This window comes from Trematomus bernacchii, unplaced genomic scaffold (assembly GCF_902827165.1).
Source record: "Trematomus bernacchii unplaced genomic scaffold, fTreBer1.1, whole genome shotgun sequence".
In the NCBI taxonomy this organism is placed as follows: domain Eukaryota; kingdom Metazoa; phylum Chordata; class Actinopteri; order Perciformes; family Nototheniidae; genus Trematomus; species Trematomus bernacchii.
In genome coordinates this window covers 8,024,836-8,048,471 of record NW_022987739.1, presented here as the reverse complement: position 1 = coordinate 8,048,471, position 23,636 = coordinate 8,024,836, and the positions used below count along the sequence as shown (strand labels likewise).

The window sequence follows — 23,636 nt, the reverse complement described above, 5'->3', positions numbered from 1 at the left end:
ACAGTAAGTGTCTTGTAATAAAACCGTGACTCTGATATACAATGATATATACCATGATTTAATATTTGGCTACCCTTAGTGTGAATGCTTGTCTCATTACAGACAGCATCAGACACCAGCTGCTACAGCCTACGTCACTCATTGATATTTTCTTCCAAGAAATTCGACACTGTTGGGTTACTCAGAGAGACATGTGCTCTGGAAACATGCAAATGTTATGCTCCAAAACGTGTTTACATGTGTGAGTGAAAGCAAATGGGTGCTGCTGTCTGCTGCTCTGATTGATTATGCGTGGCATAAACAGAGCGTGATTGAAGCCATCGGAAAAAACTGTTATGCTCTCATCTTTATTAGTTAATTAAATTGCTATTGTCAATTTAATTATTCATTGTAAAAACAGAGAACGCTTAATTAATGAAGCTAACAGCACTCATTGCTCATTGGTATTCATAGGAACATGCTAGGATGTAAAATGATCATGCTTTGTTGACAGAATCATATTTGGGCATTGCAAGACATTACAATCGTACGTAACTTGCAGTAAGAAAAAGAAAACCCATGTTATAACTTCTCCTATTAGTCTGTACCTAGAAGCTCTGCACTCTTTAATGAGAGGAAGACATCCTGACCGACAGCTATTGGCTCTCCAGGTGCTGAGACTGCATGCTGAGAGAGGCTGAGAGATTGAAAGACGTTTCTCAGGAACAGCTTGGAGCTGAAAGATCACGCTGCCCTTTCTTTATATTAAATCATTTTCTTAACGCAGCAGGAACAAGGACAGACAGTACGGTCCCAACAGAAACACAATGAGGCTCACACTCATACATAGACACACGCATATGGACGCTCTTATTATTATGATATGGATGAGATGATGTTCAGTAGTAATGACATCCAGCAACAACACTTCTTAAAATTATATAAAGTTTCGATTCAGATGGCATGTTTTGATTCTCTGCCAAAAAAGTAAATACAAATGTTCCCAAAAATTGTAAAAGGTTTACTAACTACTTAAATATATTAAGATGGCATTAACATAGATAAAAAACGGCTTAATTAAAGGTCCCCTAATATACTATTTTTCAACAATATATTATAGATCTTAGATATATACAAAACATGTCTCTGAAGTGTTTGGCTCAAAATACCAAACAGATCATGCATTGTAGCATCCCATAAACCCCTCTGTTTCAGCCCTGTTTCAAAAGGGCTGATTCTCTGTCTGTAGCTTTAAATGCAAATGATCTGCCACTCCCCACGCCCCTCCGAGAAGGTCATCATTTTGAAAAACCACAATGGTGCTCTAGGAGGAGATTCAGGTGATAAGGTGGGCGGCAGCTACCTTGGTTGGTGATTGGCTAATGGTTAAACAAGCCAAAAAAACATTTTAACATCATAAAGTGGCCAAAATCTGATCAGCTCATTTCCAGACAGGTTTTTATATAAATGGATCAGGACAAAAAGTGAGCGAGTCTTTTTTCCTGAAACTTTCAGAATCTCTTTACACAGAGGGGGATACATATTTATGTATAAAAGACATTAAAAAGCGGATTTTGCATAATAGGTGACCTTTAAGTAAATAAATATTTCACCTGCAACTCCTCCAACGACAATAAGGCCAAGTACCTCATGTTTTTATGATTGGATGAAGGGTTATGTAATTGGAAAAATAAAACCAATCAATCAAAGACCTTTAAGGAGGTTCAAGTCACACACAAAAGGACATAGAAGTGCATGGTGTTGAAAAGCTTGTGATCAAGCCCAGCTCTATAGTTTGTTTTTGTCCATTTGCTTTGCTAAAAAAATAATTTCAAGCAGTATTGAATAAAAGGTAAGAGCCTTGTGTGTGGACAAAGATTTAAGATGCACACAAAGACCTTCTGAGTTACATAAGCTCTAAGAAAAATATTCTTTCTCTGTGCTGTATGCCAGTGACTCAACCTGGGAGGTAAAAGAAGCTCTGCTAAATATGTGCCTCTGTTACTAGTCAGGCAAGAGCGCGATAAAATGGTGAATAAAACATATGGGAAACAAGCTGTGTGTAAGGGGCAATAGTAATATTCTGCCGTTCTTAAGTATACTGGTGGATATAGATATGTTGTTGGAACTGTCTTGACTGTAATGGATTTGATTGGACCACTAAAAGGAACCCACCCTGCAACATAAAGTGTGTGTTTTGATGTTAACAGTCTATGTGTGTATGTGTGTTTTTGACCTGGTGAACTCCGTCGCTGGCGGTGTAGACGGAGCGCAGTTGCTTCAGGTGATCTCTGGCGTGACTCAAACCTCTCAGCGTGTCGAACATCTTCTCCACAGCAGAATGGGCTCGCTCCGTGGTCAGCTCCTCTGGGTTTGCACAACCTAACAAACACAAAACACAAGCAGACATTTATAAAAATGCTAATCATTGTTGTGCGTTAGGTTGTAAAGTTTCACATAAAATCTGAAACACCTACAGTTCCTTTAGACTGAACCGAGAAAAATGCTAATCATGCAAGAAAACATTTACATCTGCAAAAAAAAAATGGCCCGTAAGATGAAACATCTTGTTTTTTTGTGGGAAGCTTTCTCAGCTGGGTGTGCACTGAAACCAATTATCAAGGTAAACGCATGGCAGCGAGAGGACAAGAGCTCCTTTATTTGAGCAGAAAACACTGCTGTCTAATCAAAAGCTAATGTTCCCTCCTTTTCCAAAGAAGTGCGTAGGGAAGCAAAGACCTGCTGGGAAATAAATGCAAAATGACAGAGCAAAAACATAAAAGGAGAGAAACAGAGAGGCTGTGACAGAAAGAGAGTGGGGGCAGGAAAAAGAGCATAAGAATTTGAAAGCAAAAAGTACACAGAGTGAAAGTGAGACAGTGAAAGTAGACAGAGGATGGTATCAAAGCAGGCAGTGGAAAGCGCTGTTGGCAAAGTAGATGGACTGGCACCTGCACTTCCCACTGGCACGGCTCAGGAATGTAGCTGCCTTCTGTTAACAGGAAGGTCAGCTAGAAAAGCAAACCTGAACTCAGCATAGCTCCCTCTGAAAGACTCAAAACCAAGGACATGAATGACTGCTATAAATGAATACAAATGTTGTTTTTTACTCAACTATTAGTCTTTTTTAAAGAGTCATTTCATATTGTTAGCCTATGGCGACTTTTACTGAATACAACTTTAAGCTCCCACTTCCTCCCAGTCAGATGCTTTGAACCGGGTGCTGGGATAAGAAGATTAACCAACAGGAGCCACTAAGCATCTTCCTCCTCTTTACATCGGCATATATGGTTACATATTTCGAAGAGACCATGCATAACACAAGCTTTACGATTTATGTATCGCACCAGAAGAGGAACAGCTTATACTATACCATATGCACCTTAAAATGATTTAAAAACAGCCCTAAAGCCACACAACTAACAGTATATAACCAAGCACAGTAAAGCTTGGAGCTAAATGGAAATGTCAGCAAGCTTACAAAGACTTATAATGTTAAAAAAAAATGCAGGAATAATTAGGAAAATACTGTGGACGTTAAAACAAACCATTTAAATCGCCCACTCAATGAAAGTGGGAATTACCAAGCACTCCAACTTTGACTTGACTAATAAGGCGAGACTTGAAAGGATTTGCATGACTCCTGCCACCACAGGTTACCATCAAACACAGGAAACTCCTAAAGCTCTTACTTCAAGATTATATCACAATGTCTGCTCACATATCATACAGCTCTACTTTACATTGAAACCACATGCATACACTTATATGCGAGAAATACACTATATGAGTGTTGAAAACAAAATCTCCCTCTGACATACTGACCGTTACTGCTGTAATTTATGGTATGCATTTGTAAGGAAAGCTATATTACTCCTAACTCTTTTTCCTCTCACTGTAAAGACAATGTATAACCTTTCACAAGGCATTTATACTTTGCTTCATTTTATTTGGCACATTATATAAGTTGTGGAATACATCAACGTCAGCAGAGAGAGATAAGGGAACTTTATCAGGCTTTACTCTGTTATTTCTTCTCCGTTAGTTCCTTTCCCTTCCCTTACAGGCAATATCACATTTAGCAAGCCAAATGTTTGTTTTGAGTTGCTGTCCTGGGGAATGTAAAGCGTCAGGCCTGGCTGTGAGGTAGCAGGGCTATTTGACGGAGCAGAGCGTGAAGACTCAGTGAGATGAGGGTCTTATCTTTCCAGACACCCGCAGAGGAGATCCTACAAAACAAACTACAACTGATGTTTGTCTATGAGCATTTATACTTTCAAATAACCCTACAATACAAGAGAATAGTGCAAACACAACATGCAAATATGCTGTCAATTTAGAATGAAGACATGGAAGTAACCATCCGTTTAAATCCGCTGCTTAGATGCACATCCGATGTATTTGTACGAGGGGTGCACTGGAATGGGAGATACATCACAAGGGCTAGGTAGGAGGAGGTGTGTAAATATGTTCGAGTGATTGCATGTCTTCTGAGAAGGAGCTGGTTGACTTATCGCCAAAGCATGCGGTGCAGGCTCACGTTTGGTCTGTGGAAATCTGTGTTTTGGATGTTAAATACGGCAGATCCTGAGCGGGAGCAGGTCCACCGACTGATCCAGGAACATCCAACTTGGCTGCGAGGCTTAACACCTGTGTTGTCTCACACGACGCGGCCACGCCACCCACCATAAGGGCACCGCACCTCATTCACAACTCCACACAGAGTCTCTCACGCAAACATGTGAGCTGCATTCGGTTTATTCATATCAAGAGCATAATAAATGCTTATTCTTTAGGCAGGGGGGCTGCTTTCTTCTAGCTAAAGTGCTTATCTTTATGGGATTACACCATTTGCACAAATGTATATATGTCATTTGAACAGCTTGAGTGCCATCATCTCCTCTACTTCCCGAAACAACCTGTTTTTATGAGATGACACAGACATAATATCCGATACTGAATCAGCACAGAGCTTCTAAGAGAAACAATAGGGAGGAAATGTAATTGTGTCTAGATACAGAGGACAAAAAGAGTGCAGGCAGGAAACGGTCTATTGAAGGTTTTCTTAATACGATTGAACAGAGCCGGAGGTGAGCAATAGAAAGAGGGCTGTGAGCGAAACCTGTGACGCGCAGAAGCTGGAAGTCCAAAGCAAAGGCACAGAGGAATGCATCACTAATGAATGGAGCTCGAGCTGGATGAATTAAAATCAACAAATAACAAACACATGCTCGGTGAATAATACTGCCTCTGAATTGTGTCCTTCGGTAATATCTGAATAATGTCTGTTGTGTAAGTCATGTGCCTATTGTGATGTTTCATGATGCTGACACTGCCGTAAGCTGTTTCTACCCCTGGGCTGTCAGGCTGCTTAACCACCACACATAATGCAATAACCATAACCATTCTCACACATACACACACTTTTAATGCACTTTATATACTATTTTTATATCAATATTTTTAACTATTTATTCCCCCGTATGATTGTTTATGTTGTCTGTCCTATTGCCGTGGTTTTTAGTGTTCTGTATGTGTTTGTATTTTTTGCACACCGGGACAGAGTTGCACTCTGAATCTCGTTATACTCTGTGTACAATGACAATAAAAGGCTTTAACTTTAACTTGAGCTTTCCCAGCATGCTTTGCCTCGAGCAAATTCCACCGACGTCAGTTACGGGGTCAACAATAAATGATTCACTGGTTGAAAACAAGGTAAAAAATGACTTTAGAATATGATTAAGCAAACTGGGTACACAAATCATGTAAATAATAAGAGTACAGTCTTTGATACACGTCAAAGTGCTTTAACACAAACAATTTGACACATTCACACACATTCATACAGAGACAGAGGAGCCACCTGCTCAGGGAGACTGATATTCACACACCGTTGGCCATGGGAACAATTTAGAGGACAAGTATCTTGCCCAAGGACATTTTGATCCAACCACAGACATCAGATTTGAAAAATGTATTAATTAATTGAAAGTATGAATGCACTTGAGTCATTTACCTCTGCTAACAAAAAATATGGCCTCTGCTAAAGAAAAGAGAGAACTTTGAATACAAAAAACGCAGCATGTTTCCTTAACAACCATCAAAACACTGCAACTATCACTATGTACGCCTGCCACCACAACCCAAGCTAATCGCTCTGTACTTATCAGTGGAATGTAGACAACAAGGCTACTTTTAAATATCCTGGCTTATTTTGAAACTAAATAGAAAAAATAAAAAAAGTATGTGATTTTTTGAAAGGAAATTGCAATACTTTTTTTTTTTACAAAGACTTTATGTTCATGTGGAATGCTAGGAAGGAAGATGTCTTTGCTACTGTATGGCAGGATGAATGAATAGAGGTGGTGGGTTTTCAGAGCCATGTGCTCCTTTCATGAAGCTAGCTGTCACAAGGGCAAACGTGTCACCTCTAGGTCAAGAAGGAATGAATTTCGCTTGGTGCAATCATCAGGGTCATATAAAGCCAAGCGGATCTGATGACTCATGCACATATATTGGTATAGAATCCATTAACACCCTAAATTAAGGAGTAGCCTTCAATGTTATTGTTGCACCTATTTAATTACCTTCCTAACAAGCATCTTTAGCTCAAATCAGCCCAATCGTTTATCAAATAACATTTAATAAACAGGTTTAGAAAAAGAAAATGAACCACACTTACAGTACATACTGAAAAATAATTGTTTTGCTTTTAATACTGGATATGTGAAGAAATTGAATGAAGAATTTGATCATTTATAAGAACATATTTGCCAAGTTCATACAAATACTGTAGTGAGTCTGAGGCGCCATTTACACGAGGAGAAAACTGCTTGTATCTGCATAGTTTCGCGTGCGTATAGCCCTATTATTTACACGAGGCCGATAGAAACTGACCCCACAAACGATAACGGGTCCCAAGGTGGATAGATTTGCAAACGAAACGCTCTGGGGGGGTCAACCGAGTTCGTGTAATCACCTCTATACGAATATTTCCTGAAAAAATAACGATAGCCCCGGCTCTCCCCACCTCTCCTGCTCACTGCTGTAGCAACTATCAAAAATAGCTGTGTTAATTAAACGCACAAGGGGTTCTTGAATGAAATAATATTATAAAAGGCAAACCAGAATTGTTAACGCCCAATATACTCCTTAAACAAAATAAACAGAGTCAGATTTCATGCATTGATCCATTATATTGACAAAGGAGGATCTCACCCGGTGTTTGTAGAGAATATCTCTCTTTCTGAGCCGTCCTCTCCACAGAGACGTGCTTCTTGGTCGGTCGATGCAATATCCACAGATTCGGTTTCTTTCAGTTAACTTCCCCGTTGCATTTATCCATATGCTGAGGAAATTACTATATCCCGCTGAATACCAGCAATCACCACACACTTCCTCCTGTCAGTAGCTACTGCTAGTGCTACTGACCATGCTACAGATATTAGTGCAAAATCTACAGCTCCTCTACCACAACCATCAGCAACAAGTGGACATGGAGAATTACATGAACTACATGTTGCTAAATACACCGCGGGGCTTAAACAGAAGGGTAGCCATGGCAACATTGCGGCGGGGCTGCTCTTCTTCGCTGCTTTTGGTGTATTTTGGCGGAAGTTACAGCGCCACTTACAGTCCCGGCATATGTACTACAGCGTTTCCAGCGGCCTCGTTTGAACAGACACGTTAAATGAAACGAATGCATGTGAACGGAAGACTTTTTTGAATACGCATACTGTGCATAAACGCAAACGTTCCCGTGTGAGTGGGGCCTGAGTGATGGAGGTGGGTCCACACACAGCAGTCTGGATTCCTATGTTAAGCTTTAATCCTCTCCAGAATGGCCCCTCTGAGAGAAAACACAAGACCTGTTAATCTGGGCTGCTTTAGGAAGTGCAGAACAATGCCACACACACACACACACACACACACACACACACACACACACACACACACACACACACACACACACACACACACACACACACAACACACACACACACACACACACACACACACACACACACACACACACACACACACACACACACACACACACACACACACACACCACACACACACACACACACACACACACACACACACCACACACACACCCACCCACACCACACACACACACACACCACCGGTCTTTCCTTCAAACTCATTATTACATTTATTTAGCTGACCCTTTTAGCCTGAAGCCACTTACAATAAGTGCATTTAAGAACATTAGCTATCCATAAGCCAAGCCATTGTAAGTGCTACTGCATTGGCTTTAAATAAGCCAAACAAAAAATATTCGCCAACCTGGAGCCAAAACAGGAGGGTTTGCAGTCTGTGATTGGAGATGTGTGGCTATCTGCTGTCCTATTATCAAACTGGAGCCAGGATAACGAAGAGTTGTGTTTTTGGTAAGGGTTACCTGGGTCCCACTGTCAGGTAACCACTAAGCCGACGCAGAGCTAAATCATATAAAAGTTTTTTATTTGTCAGACAGTTTATTGATTTGTTTTCTTCACGGTCACCTGTATATTTGTCTTACTCTCTAATGCTGGTTTATTTCTATTTCTATTTGGAGATGTTTATATTTTTGAATTGTTTATTTCTAGTCTTTTACTTTTTATATTATTAATAAAGTACATCTTATCTTATCTTACACATGCTGAAATGTCTACTGACATGAAACTTTGTGAAGCCCTGTAGTGAACACAATGTGGGGCAGATTCATCAGAAAAGACCAAAAGAACATTATTATGTTGTGTCATGCAGACACAGTAACCCCAGCCTTCAGCCTCCCTGCTGCAGGAGCCTGTGTGTTCTCCGTGATTTATCACACGCTGACGAGGGTGTGGTCTCAGCCATGCCACTTATGAAGAAACCGTTTCATGGTCAGAGCCAACCAAGAGCAGCATAACTGTGGGGAACAGAGAGATGTGCATGTACAACACTGTCTCCTGGGGGCTTTCATGTCAGCTGGGTGGTTGTGTTAGTGAACGGGCATGTGGGCTGCACAGTGGCTAGGCAACAAGACCCTCAGATGTAACAGGCGTGAGGAGATCAAACAGCAGACAAATAGGACTCACCCACCGAGGGGGGGAGACACCTCATCGCCGCCGAAAGGGAGTTTCTGATGGTGTGTGTGGGTGTGATAAATGACTAAGAAGAATGAGGCTGCACGTGAATCAGAGAGCTGTGTGTGTGTGTGTGTGTGTGTGTGTGTGTGTGTGTGTGTGTGTGTGTGTGTGTGTGTGTGTGTGTGTGGGTGGCTTAAATCACAGGGCAATGATCTGCTCAATTAGAGAGTGGCAGCCGCTAATCTCCACAACTGGCTTAAAGTATTTTAAATTAGGGGCCTGTCTCTCAAATGACTGATAATCAAAAAGAAGTCTGACATTACGCTGAGACAAACTCAAAACAACTTCATTTACCATAGCAACAATGCTCATACAAACATACTAGGAGGAACAATATGGCTTTAATATTTAATGTATCATTTGCTAAGGTGTCTCATTGTTCATGACTGCAGTATTAACAGAAAAAAAGAAAACGCTCACAACCTGATGCTAACCCAGGACTCACTCTTTGATATTGTTCCTCATGATTTGTGTTTCGCCTCGCTGCCATCTACTATCTGGACTATGAGACTCTCTGAATTTCACTTTGATCCCTTTGTAATTACAGTTTTGTGTGTGTGTGTGTGTGTGTGTGTGAATTGCGGTGTGATTCCGGTGGTAGCATTGTTTCAAGTTTTTTTTTTTAGAGGTAAATCAGTGAAATCTAGCAAGGCGCAGGGAATGCCACCCACTCCAGACAGAAACAAAATTACAACTCTGCACGCAATGCAACATGAGTCCCCTCCTTCATATGGAATGACAAGGGGGGGGGGGGGGGGGCAGGGGAGATGTGTGTGCGTTTTTGTGTGTGTGTGTCTGTGTGTGTGTTTGTTCTGGTGGGATGTAAAAGAAACCGCTTTTCCACATCAGTTCAATTGTTGCTGTCTGGCTTAGTGTACACAGTGCTTCAGGTCCTTCTTCTTCTCATAGTAACATACTGAATATCAGCGGAACACCAGGTGCTTTTCCACACGTCTACTGCAAACAATTTTCAGCAAATTTAGAAACTGTTGATCTCAAACTATGTGTTTACGCATATTAAACACTTGATTTGCATTGTAGGCAAAAACCTACTTGGCATTCAATCAGAGCAAGTCAGTAGGATTCATACTTTCATATCTATTATTAACTGATGGTGAGATATGAGGTAACAAAAACACGTATAAGTTGTTAAGGCAAACATTAAGAAGTGAACTTGCTGTATGTAAGTGAACTTAAACAAAAACATCCTAACATTTTTGTAATTCTTTTTTTTAATAATTCTCTGAAGGTTCAACATGTAATGAAAGCTATTTTACCATGCTTCTTACAGTTTTTGTTTTGGTCTACCCAAACTCTGGATGAAATATCAGGCTCATTAACTGAAGAAAGCTGCTTAGTGAGGCCAGAAAATACTTTATGAGACAGTGAAAAAAAGAAACCAAATCAGTGGAGTGGAGGACCAGAAAGCCAAAACAATGAGCTGAAAAATGCTCTAAAGAGCTGAGACACATAAAGTTAATAATTATCTAAAGAATAATGTTAATTACAGAAGTAAACGGTACTTTAAATCCCTGTTATTGGTTTCAATGCAACTCAAACATGATCCAAGTAATATTCACACTGTGCTGCATGCATGAGTGTAGAACACATGTTTTGTAGTGAAGGAACTAAAGTACACGGGAGCAAAGCTCTGAAAAGTACATGTGCTACTCCTGTGTACTTAGGGTGTCCGAGTTTCTACGGTGTCACAAGGTGCTTATCTGGCCGCTCTGAGGATTTATGTTTCTGTTAGTCGACATGGCAACCCAATACTTTTACATAAGCTGAAAGGACTGCTTGCACTGAATAATCACAGCACAGCTCATACACACCGAGTGTCCCTCTCTTTGTTTCTCTATGCACTAAAAAGTGTCAGTATGTGGGGTATCTGTGCATACACACTCGTGCGTGTGTGTGTGTGTGTGTGTGTGCGTATGTTTGTGTGTGAGCACGCTTTGCATTGGCTTTCTCTATGATGTGAAATAGGAGAGCTTTAAATAACAGTGAACATTAAGGGAGATTTTATCACCTTGTAGGATTGAAAGCTATTTTACCATGCAATTGGCTGGCCATGAAAAGTTACTAAGAAGAAAAGAAAAGAACACTTCTTTATAAAGCAACTCTTACATAAGTATGAAAGAATTTAGTGACGCCAATGAAGTGACCTTGTCTGCAAAAAATGAAAAACCTCATTCAAGATATTTTATGAATATGTTCATTACCGTTAACATTACTGACACATAAGCCACAGTGTTTCGAGCATTACAAAGAAACCTAAGAAAACAAGCTTCCTTCAGTACAGCATTTATATCTACTTGTAACCTCATCAAATAATAAAACAAATTAATCTAAACATCATGCCAATAAACTTACATTAGGGAAAAACACTTGTCTGCAGTAGGTCAGGCCCTGAACCCAGCTGACCTGCAGAGAGTTGTTACCCAATCGTACCTGCATGTGTGTGAAAGAATGTCATTAGCACTGTGATGACTGAGTGTGTGTGTGTGTGCCAAGTCGGGACGGAGAGAGTGTTTTTTAATTAGGTAAAATATGCGGCGGTTGTGTGCACCCTCATGATTAAGAAGTGTGCACACTCCAACTCCAACTGCGAGTGTGTGTGTGAGCCCTGTCCGGTAAGAGACAGTTTTCATCACCCCTCAATTCAAGATCATTCCTGAGGCGGGGCGTCAGCGGCTGCAGACATCGGGCCATTCCTCAGAGAAAGAGCTCACAGTGAGACAATCATGCCGAGTTGGCCAGACTGCTGTATCTCAAATAGAAAGGTGCTGGGCCTTTCAGTTCTTTTGGCAAACAGAAGAGAAACACACAAGAGATAAAGTAGTGTTGTTCTGCCCCCTTCAGGACAAAAGTGGCAGTTCAGAAAGTGAACTAAGCAGTGTGTATAAGATGTCATAAATACTTTGCAGTCAGAATATAAGTGCATGTATAATGTGTGCAAAACTGCAGGACAGCATTCACTCAACATTCAATATACCAGGGGTGTCCAAACTTTTTTCACCAAGGGCCACATATAGAAAAATATTCCAAGGGCTTGGTCACTCACTTGAGGTGAGGTTGATTGCCTCATAAGCAAAATCAATCAAATGTAAGTAAATTATGCTTGATAACTGAATATGCTTTAAGAAAAGTAAACAGCCTACAGCACAGCTTTCGATAGGGTTTCCTTTATTTTGTTAGCAGCTCATTCCTTAAAAACAGAAGCCTTAGATTGCTTAGCATAAGAGGAAATGAGAAGGGTATATTTCAAGGTTGTTATGTAAATAAGTTATTGGGTTTTTTTCTTATCAACTTTCAACTTGAATGAACTGAAAGCGGGCTTATTAACACATTAACACTACTGTGTAATATATGTTTACAGATATATTTAAGAAGTACAATACAAGACAAGCTCACGTTTCAAGCTCACGCGGGACGCAATTTGCCCCCGGGCCGTAGTTTGGACACCCCTGCACTTAACTATACAGTATAAAACTATAATTAATAGGCAAACTATTAGGGTAGATGTTTTCTTATGAGACTGGTACATGTGTTCCACTGAGCCCTCTGCTGGTCACAGGCAGACCTGCACTTTGTAAAGCCTCAGTTTTATCTTCCACTGTGTAATGGTCTCCTTCACTTAATGGACAATTTAATGTGTGTCGGCAACTGCAGCTCAGGATGTAGAGCCATTCATCCTAAAGTCAGTAGTTTAGCCCACACCTCATTCTGCACACATTTGGCTCTTCCAGTAAGACCCCCAAATTGCTGGTAAAAAAAAAGTTGCCTTAAAATAGGTTTAAATCAATGTTGCAGACACATAATACTGCAGAATAATGATGCATCAAAATAGACCCTCTATCATTCTGCAACTGAGAGTTGCAAGTTGTACCGGGATGACAACGCCAAAAAACACAAACTTTGATTTGTCACACATCACAATCGACAGCACAAATTGCACCATTTAATATTATGTCACTGTTGCTCAAAATGTCTAAAGGACTTAAATGTTAACAATGGTTATTGGCCATTAGGTTATGGGACCAAATGAAAAGGGCAGAACATAATTATTAAGACATACATGGTATATGATGTGGTATTGTTGGGTCTCTCTACACATTATAAAAAGTAGTCTAGACTTTAACCTAAGAGTTATCTCAAAACCCAGAGATAGCTTCTGCTATGATTTGCCGTTATATAAATAAAATATATTTTGATTAAAAAATACATTTCTATATTTCTGTTACTATATTTTATATCGGTTTCTCATGACTCCCAATGCACATTCTTTATCCTGTTGAACACACATAAAACAAATTAAAAACTAAACCATCTGGGTTTTTGCTTTGGCCTGTGAATTAATTGAAACATTTAGATTTTTCCATATTTCTTTCCATCCTCATCCTGAGGTCTGAAACATGTAGTCATTTATTACAAACATGCTGGTAACCATCTGCATCAGCATGTATATGATAGCAAAATCAACATGATGGTAACCTGTTGAAGGTCTCAACAGTTTCTGAACTGAAGCGACTTCATTGGCACCGTGTCTAGGGGGGGTCAAAAAGCCTAAAGCAAAGCTAGGTCAGAAACGAGGTTAAATATGAGTAAACAAGGACTTCCTCCCTCAGGGTAGAATCTGCACCTGGACTTCTCATTACGGCTCTGAGCTGCCTCAGCACCGGAGAGGACATGTGGCCCAGAGGAAACTCACAACACTGCTTCTCTCCAGCATCGCATCAAACACACACAGAGAGTTCTGGGACAATGTACCGGCCAATCGAGATTCAATAACCCCCTCCCTAGTTTCATGAGTAATACTAGTGGCATTGCCTTCTGTAAAAGCATCCAGTGTGTGTTAAAATCCACACACAGCTGCACACACAGAGTTGCATGATGCTCACAGAGCTGTCTCCCAGCGCTGTGTAAGATTCACTGTAATACAATGTCCGCTCCATCCATCCACAGGGGAGGGAGCGGGATTTATTTACGACTCACTGACACTTTGATCCTCTTCAATTTCACAGCTCAAGCAGCTTGTTTGCTTCCCCTCTGCTCCGACTCTGTCACATCCATCTCCCACTATCAGCCCAGATACAAACGACCTGCCTTTTCTGTGCCAGCACTCGCCTTTCATTTCATGTCTTATAACGCGCTTTTATGTGCAAGACTGATGAATGCGTCAGGTTAAATGTGTTATCATTATAAAGCCGAAAGACAAATGTTAGGCCTTTAACATGTGAAAGAGCACATGGGCAACACTGTTTCATCATGTGTTTCTCTTCTGTTACACAATTCCTGTCTCCCTAAGGACTTCACCTGGAGGCCTTCAAGGCTTTGCAATGCACTGTGGGGAGTAAGACATTAATCAAAGGTGGAGCCGAAGAAGAAGAGGAGGGTCCGGCTCTCCCACCATGTTTTTCTCCAATCCTTCCCTCCCTTTTCAGCATTTAAATCTCTCACAGTCTGAGAAATCATCACCCTCAAGGCCCCTCCCCTGCAAGAGTAATGGATGGCCCAGACGCATGTACAAACACATAAAAAAAAGACTGCAGAAGAATCTCACACTAAAATATACAAATGCAGGTAAAGAACATCCTGCAAAACATGTCTTGAAGACAGAGAGAGTAGTGATCTGTCTAGGAATAAAAAGAGTCACTGTTGGAGGAGAGGTCCAAAGGGGGCCAGCTCTTATTTTGACAGTCCCTCTGTCCTGGGGAAAATGGCCTCTGTTCTGTTTGTTTTCCAAAGAGAAACATCTGAACATCTGTGGTGTTCCTCGGAGCAACATGCTGGGCTAGAGTTACAAACTGCACCGGTGCACAAGAATGCATAAACACATGTGCACAGTCAGACACATAAACATGCACACACACACACACAAAAGGAGAAGGACATCCACAGATGTATATAATAATGTTAAACTGAAGATGATCTACTGTATCATTGCTGTATCCTATAATTAAAGTTATTCTTAAGTTATGTACAAATCCATGTTTTAATACGGCTTGGAAATACCATAACACTTCAAAGGCACCCTGAGGAATGTCGCCCTGATGTGGGGACTGCTGGGGCACACTGCTGTGAATATGCAAGTGAATATGCAAGTGTGTATGCAAGTGTGTATGCAAGTGTGTATGCAAGTGTGTATGCAAGTGTGTATGCAAGTGTGTATGCAAGTGTGTATGTAAGCTTGTCCTCGAGTCTAAGGCGATAGTTGGATGGACAACTTTATTGTCTTCTGGCCATGACTCAAGTTTGTGTTGTATTACTATGTATTAAACCAAGAAATCCAAGGCTCAAAAACAACTCTTAAGCAAATATTGTGTAAGCGCTAACATATTTCACTTGGCAAGAACATCTGGCCTTTGTCACATGCCTCCTTTTCAATACAAATAAATGTAGGCTTTTGGCCTGTTCGCTATGAGAAGTGTTTGAAGAGTTGATCGGGGAACAGTGATGATTGAGCCGTAAGAAACGTTACCGCAGCCATGTTAAAAAAAAATGGTTCTCAAAGACATTGATTACAGAGAGGGGATTATCTGTTTCTCTTCAGTTTTACACAATATCCCCTGATGCAGTTCTCATCATGGTCACTAGGGTGCACTGTTACACTGCTCACTTTACCCTGAACCCCAACACATGTCACACACACACATCATCCCCCACCTCTAAACACACTGCTGCCACGACTTAACTGTTTTCTCTTGTTCTCCTGAGGGAGATCAGCCTCTTTTTACAAAAAAACAGAACTGTGTCCAACCTCTCCATCTCAGATAATACAGCGGGGTTGTGGCCCAGATGTGAGGCACCAACTTGAAACCTGCTGAAAAAACACAGTCACTTTCCCTTCTCTGATGTGCATGTGTTTTCCTGTTCATTTTTAGCTTCCACTACTTCTCATTAGCGGTGCTTGTTTGCTTTCTTTTGGACCCCTATCACAAATAGTAACCGCTACAAATAACAGAAGTTAAACATTGCACGTATGCATATATAAAAAGTTCTGCAGTTAAAAAACAAAGCAGCACACACAGTTCAGTTTACGTGAAGAGAAAACTGACCCAAAATGTGTACAATAATGACTTTAACCTTCTGAGTCTCCTCTTTTATTATTCCACCATTTTGCATGTTCTCTTTCAAAAACACTACTTGAGGGACAATTTAAACTGGTCCAATACTTGGGTGTGTTTGACATGTATGATTGAAGTACAGCACTTTTCAGACCACATATGGGAGGTGCTGTCAGGTCTACATATAAATTGTGACCTGTAAACTAGCAATGACGGTTTAAAATAGAGGCCTGGCCTGCTTTGAAACAGCACATCCAGCACTAATAGACTAGCATACAGGACACAGGTAGACATTTGAGAGAGACACTGAGGCAAAACAGCCAGACCCAACCCTGTGACATAAAGACAAAGTAAAGACATACAGAATAAGGATTCCAAAATAGATGAGTCTAATCAGATCAAAACAAAACTTGTTCCCGTCTACATTTGATCAAAAAACTACAATGTTAACAGAATAACATATGTAAAGTAATCAGTATTAGTACAAACATCCATGAAGACAGTAAACATGGTGCCTGATCATTTAGTTAAACAGGACGACTGTTTAATCCCATTTCCAGTGTCTGTGCTAAGCTAAGCTAACATGCTGCTTGATTTAGCTTAATGTTCTAGCTGTATAGACATGAGAGTGGTTTTATAACTTCTCAGTTCATCCTCAACGAGAAGGCAAAACATAATATTTAACTAACTAATCCTTTAAGCAACTTCATTTTTGGAAATGACATAAAAAGAAACTCTAAGCCTAGCTAAGTGTCCTCTATTTAATCACACCTGTACTCTCAAGAGACACAATGAAAACACTGCTGCAAAATATATTAATCAAACAGATGGTTGAGCCGGAGGAGCTGTTTGTGTGTTTCAGAAAATACACCTTGTGTTTAATAGAGATCCATTTTCAGGAGCGTAGGACTGGTAGCATCCTCTGGGAGGAGAACACAGGGAACAGTTTCATTACATTCTATATATAGGCTTTGTCTGACTTGGTTGTCAAAATTGAGTAAGTTATGTAACTTTGTTCCATAGAGCCTATAAATGTCTGCTAAAGAAATATTTGTGTCACAATTTCTAAAAAGAAACACGACTTCCCAATTTTAAATCACCAGATTTTTTTATATCAATATTTGAAAACTTGAAGATCTGTTTCACATGCAAACACATTCAACTATTTGTCAGCCTGTGGCTCATTTATGTTCAGTTTGTTGATGTTTTTGCTGCACCAAATCTAAGGATTTCAACATTGTAAATATGCCACGCTACACTTGTGTTGGTTCAGAAGTCATCAGAAGCTCAACAAGTGAGTGACAGATCAGTGTGTGAAAGTGCTCAGAAGCCTGTTGGCAAATGTTCAATCCCACACACTAGGAAGCATGATAATGTGATGATGTGCGTGGCAGCCCTGAGTGTAGCCTGGCTGCTCATGCCCGCACCACCATGCTCGCTCAGATCTGGGGGAGAGGCACGGCCGCGGGCTAACCTCACTGCCGGGGTTATTGTTAATGAACTATGGAGCAAGGGTGCCATAATTCATGGCAGAATATCATGTTCTCTGCCAAGGCTGCTTGATTTCCTCATGAAAATCAGCCTGACGCACTGAGAAACTTCCACAACAGACGATGGCGGATGTGACTCCTTGTGGTTTGCGTGTATAACAAATTAAATAGACAATCATTCAAGTAGAATAAGTTTGAGCACATTGCACAAGCCGCGGATGATAACAAAAACAAGACAGAGTGAAGAAATCAGGAATAAAAAGTAAATTGTCAAATGTAATACTTAAGAAATACGTAATGAAATATTGGTGGTTGCAAAACACTTTTGACAAATGAAAACATTGACAATTTTAGAGTTCAAGTTCAGAAAGACAATGCTCAAGCAAAAATCAAGGAAGCTAGAGACCTACTCTTCTTCACAGCCGTATTCAAGAGCAGGAGGACTTTTCACGGGTCACTAGTCATGCTGCATGATTAGATCATTTCCAACTACAAAAAACATGTCTTTTACGATCATATACCTAAAGCATGCGAGCCTTTAACACCTACATTTGCTTTAAGCGCTGCAGTTCTTCACAGCCATTTCGTGCCTCTGCCCTATTTCGAAAATCTCATTTTAGGGTGCAGAAGAGGGTTTTCTGTAAATGTACACCTCCTGAATGAATAAGCACTTCCTGTTTCAGTCAGGGTTGGGGTTCACACAGGGGGGTTACTCAACGTGCCATTCCCTTTCTTGCTTTTTCTTCCCGAAAACAAAGAAAAAAAAACGACTCAAACAGTCAAGAGCAGGATTTCCAGTTCACTTGCAGCCTCTTAAACATGCAGCTAAAATCTCACATACTTATCAAATTATAGAAAGGCCCTATTACACAGACTTTATGGAGCATACATCAAATGAATAGCCATTTTACAACTACAACAGAAACACTTGGTTCTCATTAAAACACCTAATGTAATCAGAAATGTATTTTTCATATGAAAAAGGAGATGAAGAGAGATAAAAGAAAACAATGGAGGAAGAGGACAGGACGATTTATTTACAGAGTGCAAGCACAAAAAGTGCTTCCCTTAGAGTACAGAAATACTGCCACAACCATTAGACAGGACGAGGTCAGATAGAGAAGAGGGTGGTGCAGCTGATGAAAAGACATGATTAACCTTTGATCTGCAGTCCGTATCGTGTGTGTACGTGCATGTCTCGGAGAGAGTATGAGTGAGTGTGTGAGAAGACAGAAGAGAGAGAGTGTGTCTGTGTGTGCTGAATGATAACTGTGCTATGTGCTCGACCTCTCCCCTGGGAGACACAGATAGATAATGTCAACGCTGGTCAGATCCTTTGATAGAGGTTGCAGGGATGGAGGGAGATGTTGGTGTAAAGTGTGTGTGTGTGTGTGTGTGTGTGTGCGCGTGCGTGCGTGCGCGCGCGTGCGTGCGTGCGTGCGTGTGTGTGACATGTCGTTTTGGGTGGTTGTGAAGCCTCTGCCTGGGTGCTGCTGTTCTGAATTACGCGCTGAGGAGACAGAGGGGTGGACAGGAGAATCTGTGTTTGACCTTTTTGACCAAACTGACCCGGGACAAAAGCATGGGAACGCAGTAGCCTTGTGTATGCAGTGTGTATAAGTGGGAGAAAAAGTGAGCTATGATGGGAAAAAACAAGTTGGAAAATATGAGTGTGTGTCTGTGGGAAAGCAGAAAAGAGAGATTAGTTTCTACATGAGCTGGACAATGAGTTGTGTATTTGTGCGAACAAGTTCATGCATGACTGTTTATTGATTCTACAAAGCGATTACTGCACGGTCCGACCGAGGAAATACACATGTGATTGAGAGAGAGAGTAGCGGGTTCCATTTGATACCTGAAAGCCAAATAAACAACTCGGGGCCTGCCAGATCTGAACCCAGAGCAATAAACTGCCCTGATATCTGAGCCACTGGCTTTGTTTACTGGCTCATCTGTCAACACACACAAAGGGCATACACACACGGACACAACTTAACCTGGACGCTCGTACAATAATCGCTCCTGGAGGACATTATTGAATTTGAATCTTTCTGCTGTGGAAATATTTAGAGCCACTACCCATGGCAGGAAAGAAAAGAGGACACATTCTGTGTGAAATCCAGTATGAAATGACTTGTTTTCAACCACAAAGACTTCTTCAATGGTCATGAGTCTCTGTGAAGGGGAAAAGAGGGGTGGGACGCAACAGAAAACAGAGATTGAAGCCACATGTTGAAAGGCAGCACACATCACACACACGCAGATTGATTGATTAATCTGGAATGTTTTTCTCTCTTTTCTCTCTAAAAGCTCCACAGCAAAGACAGAGCGGATGACAATGCACTGCTCGTATAGTGCAGCACATGTAAGGGATTCATTTCCCTCCCCCCCCCCATTCTTTTCGTGTACACTCATACACTTTAACTGTGACTCACACTCATCAACTCATTCACACACCATTGTACTGCGAGATGACGCACATCTTCTTCACGCAGAAGAGGTGCTGTGCCAAGCTGTGCTCTCAAACAAAGCCTCCGACACGTAGTGTGTAAGTTCTAAGAGCGCAGAAAGTGGTATGATCTCTAACGTACAGCTGCTTTTGAGACGGAAACTTTTTTGATGTTGTTTTAAAGTGACAGTAACACATATCAGGAGAGACGAGTTGCATCAGTGTGTAATCCCACAGTGGGAGGAGGCTGAGGCTGCAGAGGGATGGGATGAGTTTTACTCTGATGTGAAGGGGAAAAGATCTGAGGAACATCATGGGATTTAAAACACAGTTGCATACTAATTCACACTTAAATAAAATATAAGGAAAACCGCCACAGCAGACAATGTGAACACTCTTTATAGTTACATTTGTATGGTAGAACAAATGTATAATTAAAACGGGTTTCTGAATCCAGAAATAGTTCTGAGGAGGGAGAGTTTTCACTTCTCATTTCACTTCATTTTTACAACGATATCACAAATTATAAGTGGCATCAGTAAAACAGGGAAGTCAAAAACGTAAATAAATATTGTTTATACGAATAGTTAGTGGCTTGGGGAGGAGATTAGAGGAATGTGACTGACACAGTAAGACTTTGCAGAATGCTGACTTCTTGATCAAGTAAAGTGTAAACAAGTTTTTAAAGCACTTTAACATGAGTTAATGTGCCTGACAAAGACTTTCAAAAAGAAAGAATTACATTTGAAAATTAAAAGTAGTTTAAAATTAGGGTTAGGTGTTATGCACAGTTTACACAGACTCACCTGGAGGGTTAGGGTTAGGGTTAGGTTAGGGTTATTTATTTACTTTATTTATTTATTTAATGCTTAAAGTTGCAAGATATTAAGGATTTCATTCAAATATTATATTGTTAGATGTTTTTTCAAGAAGAATAACATCAACTGTAAAAAACAAAACAATATGAACATTATGGGAAATCCTTTTATTAATGGTTATTATTAGCAGTTTGAATACTAAAGGATCATATTTCTACAGTACATTTAAATTCTATCCAGTTCCATGTGCAACCTGAGGAGTTACCTGGTGTCTTGTGTGCATGGAAACATACTGACTGATATCTGAAATTACATATGTTGCGGTTTAATTTGTTAAATGTCAGTGTTTAATGATGTGCCAAAAAACTACATTCATTGCACATTCCTTGTACTGGGGTGTAGGCACATAGATAAATAAATACCACGAGGGGTAAGTGAGCCGATTTCTTTCTGTAATTCATGTCAACTGATGTCTAAGTAAATATGTGTGACAGCTGGAATGTCCGGGCACCAGCAGTGAGTGAGTGAACTGTACGAGAAGTGGCAGCTAGTGAGAGGGGGCAAGATAAGGTGATGAGTCCCATAGACACAGAGGAAGCCTCCTATCACAGGAAGCTCCTCTTGCAAATGTCAGATCCTCCTAATCGCAGCTCTACTTCCTGTTTAAGTCGCCTGAGCTGGACAACATCACACAAAGATACCCACAACCCAACGGGATTACACATATATTTACCCATCCAGGCAGGCATCCTACACAAACATCACATCCTGGTGGGGTTTAGGTCCACATCAAAGAGGATTACAGGGTGGATGAAGCCAGCGTACAGTGACCGCTAGCAGACGTAGCACTTATTTTTTCGGACCTTGATATGTTGACGCCACTCATAGGGTTAGGAACAATCTCATAACCATTTTCAGTTGTTCACATAACAAACACAGAAACAAACCATAATAACTACCAATAACCTCTGCCCAGAGATCCACCGCTTAGAAAAATGGGTTAGCATAACACTAATAACGGCCATGATAACACCGACTCTTCATACACAGAAGCCCTACAGAAACATACAAACTTCATAATCCTGTCACTCAAAATACACAACGGGCTAATCCGCTCCCACACATCGCAACAGAGGGCTGTCACGGATGGGTCAGGGTCTGTTGCACAGTGGTATCACAACTGAAAACATTTAGAATACAAAGCTTGCTGGATTTAGCATTATTTAGATCAAGTTCAAGTGAAAGTGTGAGGCAGCTGACGATGTGTGTGCGTGCGTGTGTGTGTTTGTGTGTGTGCTCAGCCTCTTGACTGGAGCAGTGATGCATGGAGGCCTAGCAGAGGGCGGCTGCCTCCACCTGAGAGACAGATGTTAGCGTTATGTATGCAGATGTGCGAGTGCCTGAGTCTACACAGGCAGACAGGAGAGGGCCAGACCTGCCGCAGTAACGCTATAAAAGCCACATTAGTGTGTCTAACAGCACTTCAAGAAGAAATAACACTCCGCGAGCACTTATATATTCTGAATACATGATTATTTAAACTCCATTTGTGATGCAACAGGTTGTGTTGTGTTTAAATATAATGCTTGACACTCTGTATGATCCATTTCCAACATCTGAATCATTAAATCTTAGCAGTAATGTCACTTTGTCATCACTCTGAGATAAATAACTCAGTGTTTCATACATCTGTGAAACTCTGGAGGGATGTACAGTAACTAAGGAATTGTGCACGCTTCCAGCAGCAATATGGGAGGGAGGGAGGAGTTGGAGAGGGAGCAGGAAAAGGAGAAAATTAAAACCATACATCCCATCCTGGAAATAACACATTCTCTACAGTGGATTTTCTTAGGATTTGCTATTGACAGAGGGAAATTAAAGCTAAGCCAAAAATAGTGTGTGTTTTCAATGTGGAGATTTGTGTGTTCTGTGTCCGATAAGGAAGGAAGTTTACAATAAAAGCAGGGGTGCTGTGGCCTTAGGGTAAGGGGCGACAGTTTTCGGGGTCTGTGTGTGCATATGTGTTCTAATGTGTTTATTTTCAGGGGGGGCTCAGTTTACTCTGGCCCCACTGTAGCAATCCTCTCTGCAGACAGTCATTATCACCGTATATACACCCACGCTGTGTGCACGGCGGTGATAACGGCAGCGGACGGCCCTCTGCGCCAAAATGTTTCTCACCATCTGCGAGACTGAAGCGGAAATGTTACAACAGCCAGTTCATTCATCCCTCTATCACTGCCCATCAGAGAGAACCGTTTACCTGGACGGAGAGCGAGTCGGATGTGATAGTGAGCTCACAGACACGGAGCAGACGGCGAACAGCTGTCAGCATCAAAGAACAGTCCAGTGTGTGTGTGTGTGTGTGTGTGTGTGTGTGTGTGTGTGTGTGTGTGTGTGTGTGTGTGTGTGTGTGATTGCATAAGAGAGAGTGAGAGAGTGAGAGAGGCAGCCCAAGAGGACCAAGAGGCAGACATAACTCAGAGAAGATAAGCTGAAATGATGGAGAGGCAGACAGAAAATGTGATGGAGAAATAGGTTCCATTGATAGGAGGATTTAAATGATAGCGACTATCTCTCCCGACAGTCTGTGCTTTATCAGAGTCACCCGGCACAGACACAGCTGACATTAAAGGCTGGGTAATAGGACATTTATACCCACTGATATTAGACTGTAGGAATAAGAAGAAGTGTCA

The 23,636-nt window shown here is 41.0% G+C and overlaps 1 protein-coding gene across 1 annotated transcript in view; it reads right to left on the bottom strand.

Moving 5' to 3' along the window:
• Positions 1–23,636, bottom strand: part of scfd2 (sec1 family domain containing 2) — an 82,683-nt gene that overhangs the window by 12,596 nt on the left and 46,451 nt on the right. The window contains exon 6 of the mRNA XM_034147589.1: positions 2,216–2,361. Within this exon, the coding sequence (XP_034003480.1) occupies positions 2,216–2,361 (146 nt within the window). The remainder of the gene's footprint in view (positions 1–2,215; positions 2,362–23,636) is intronic.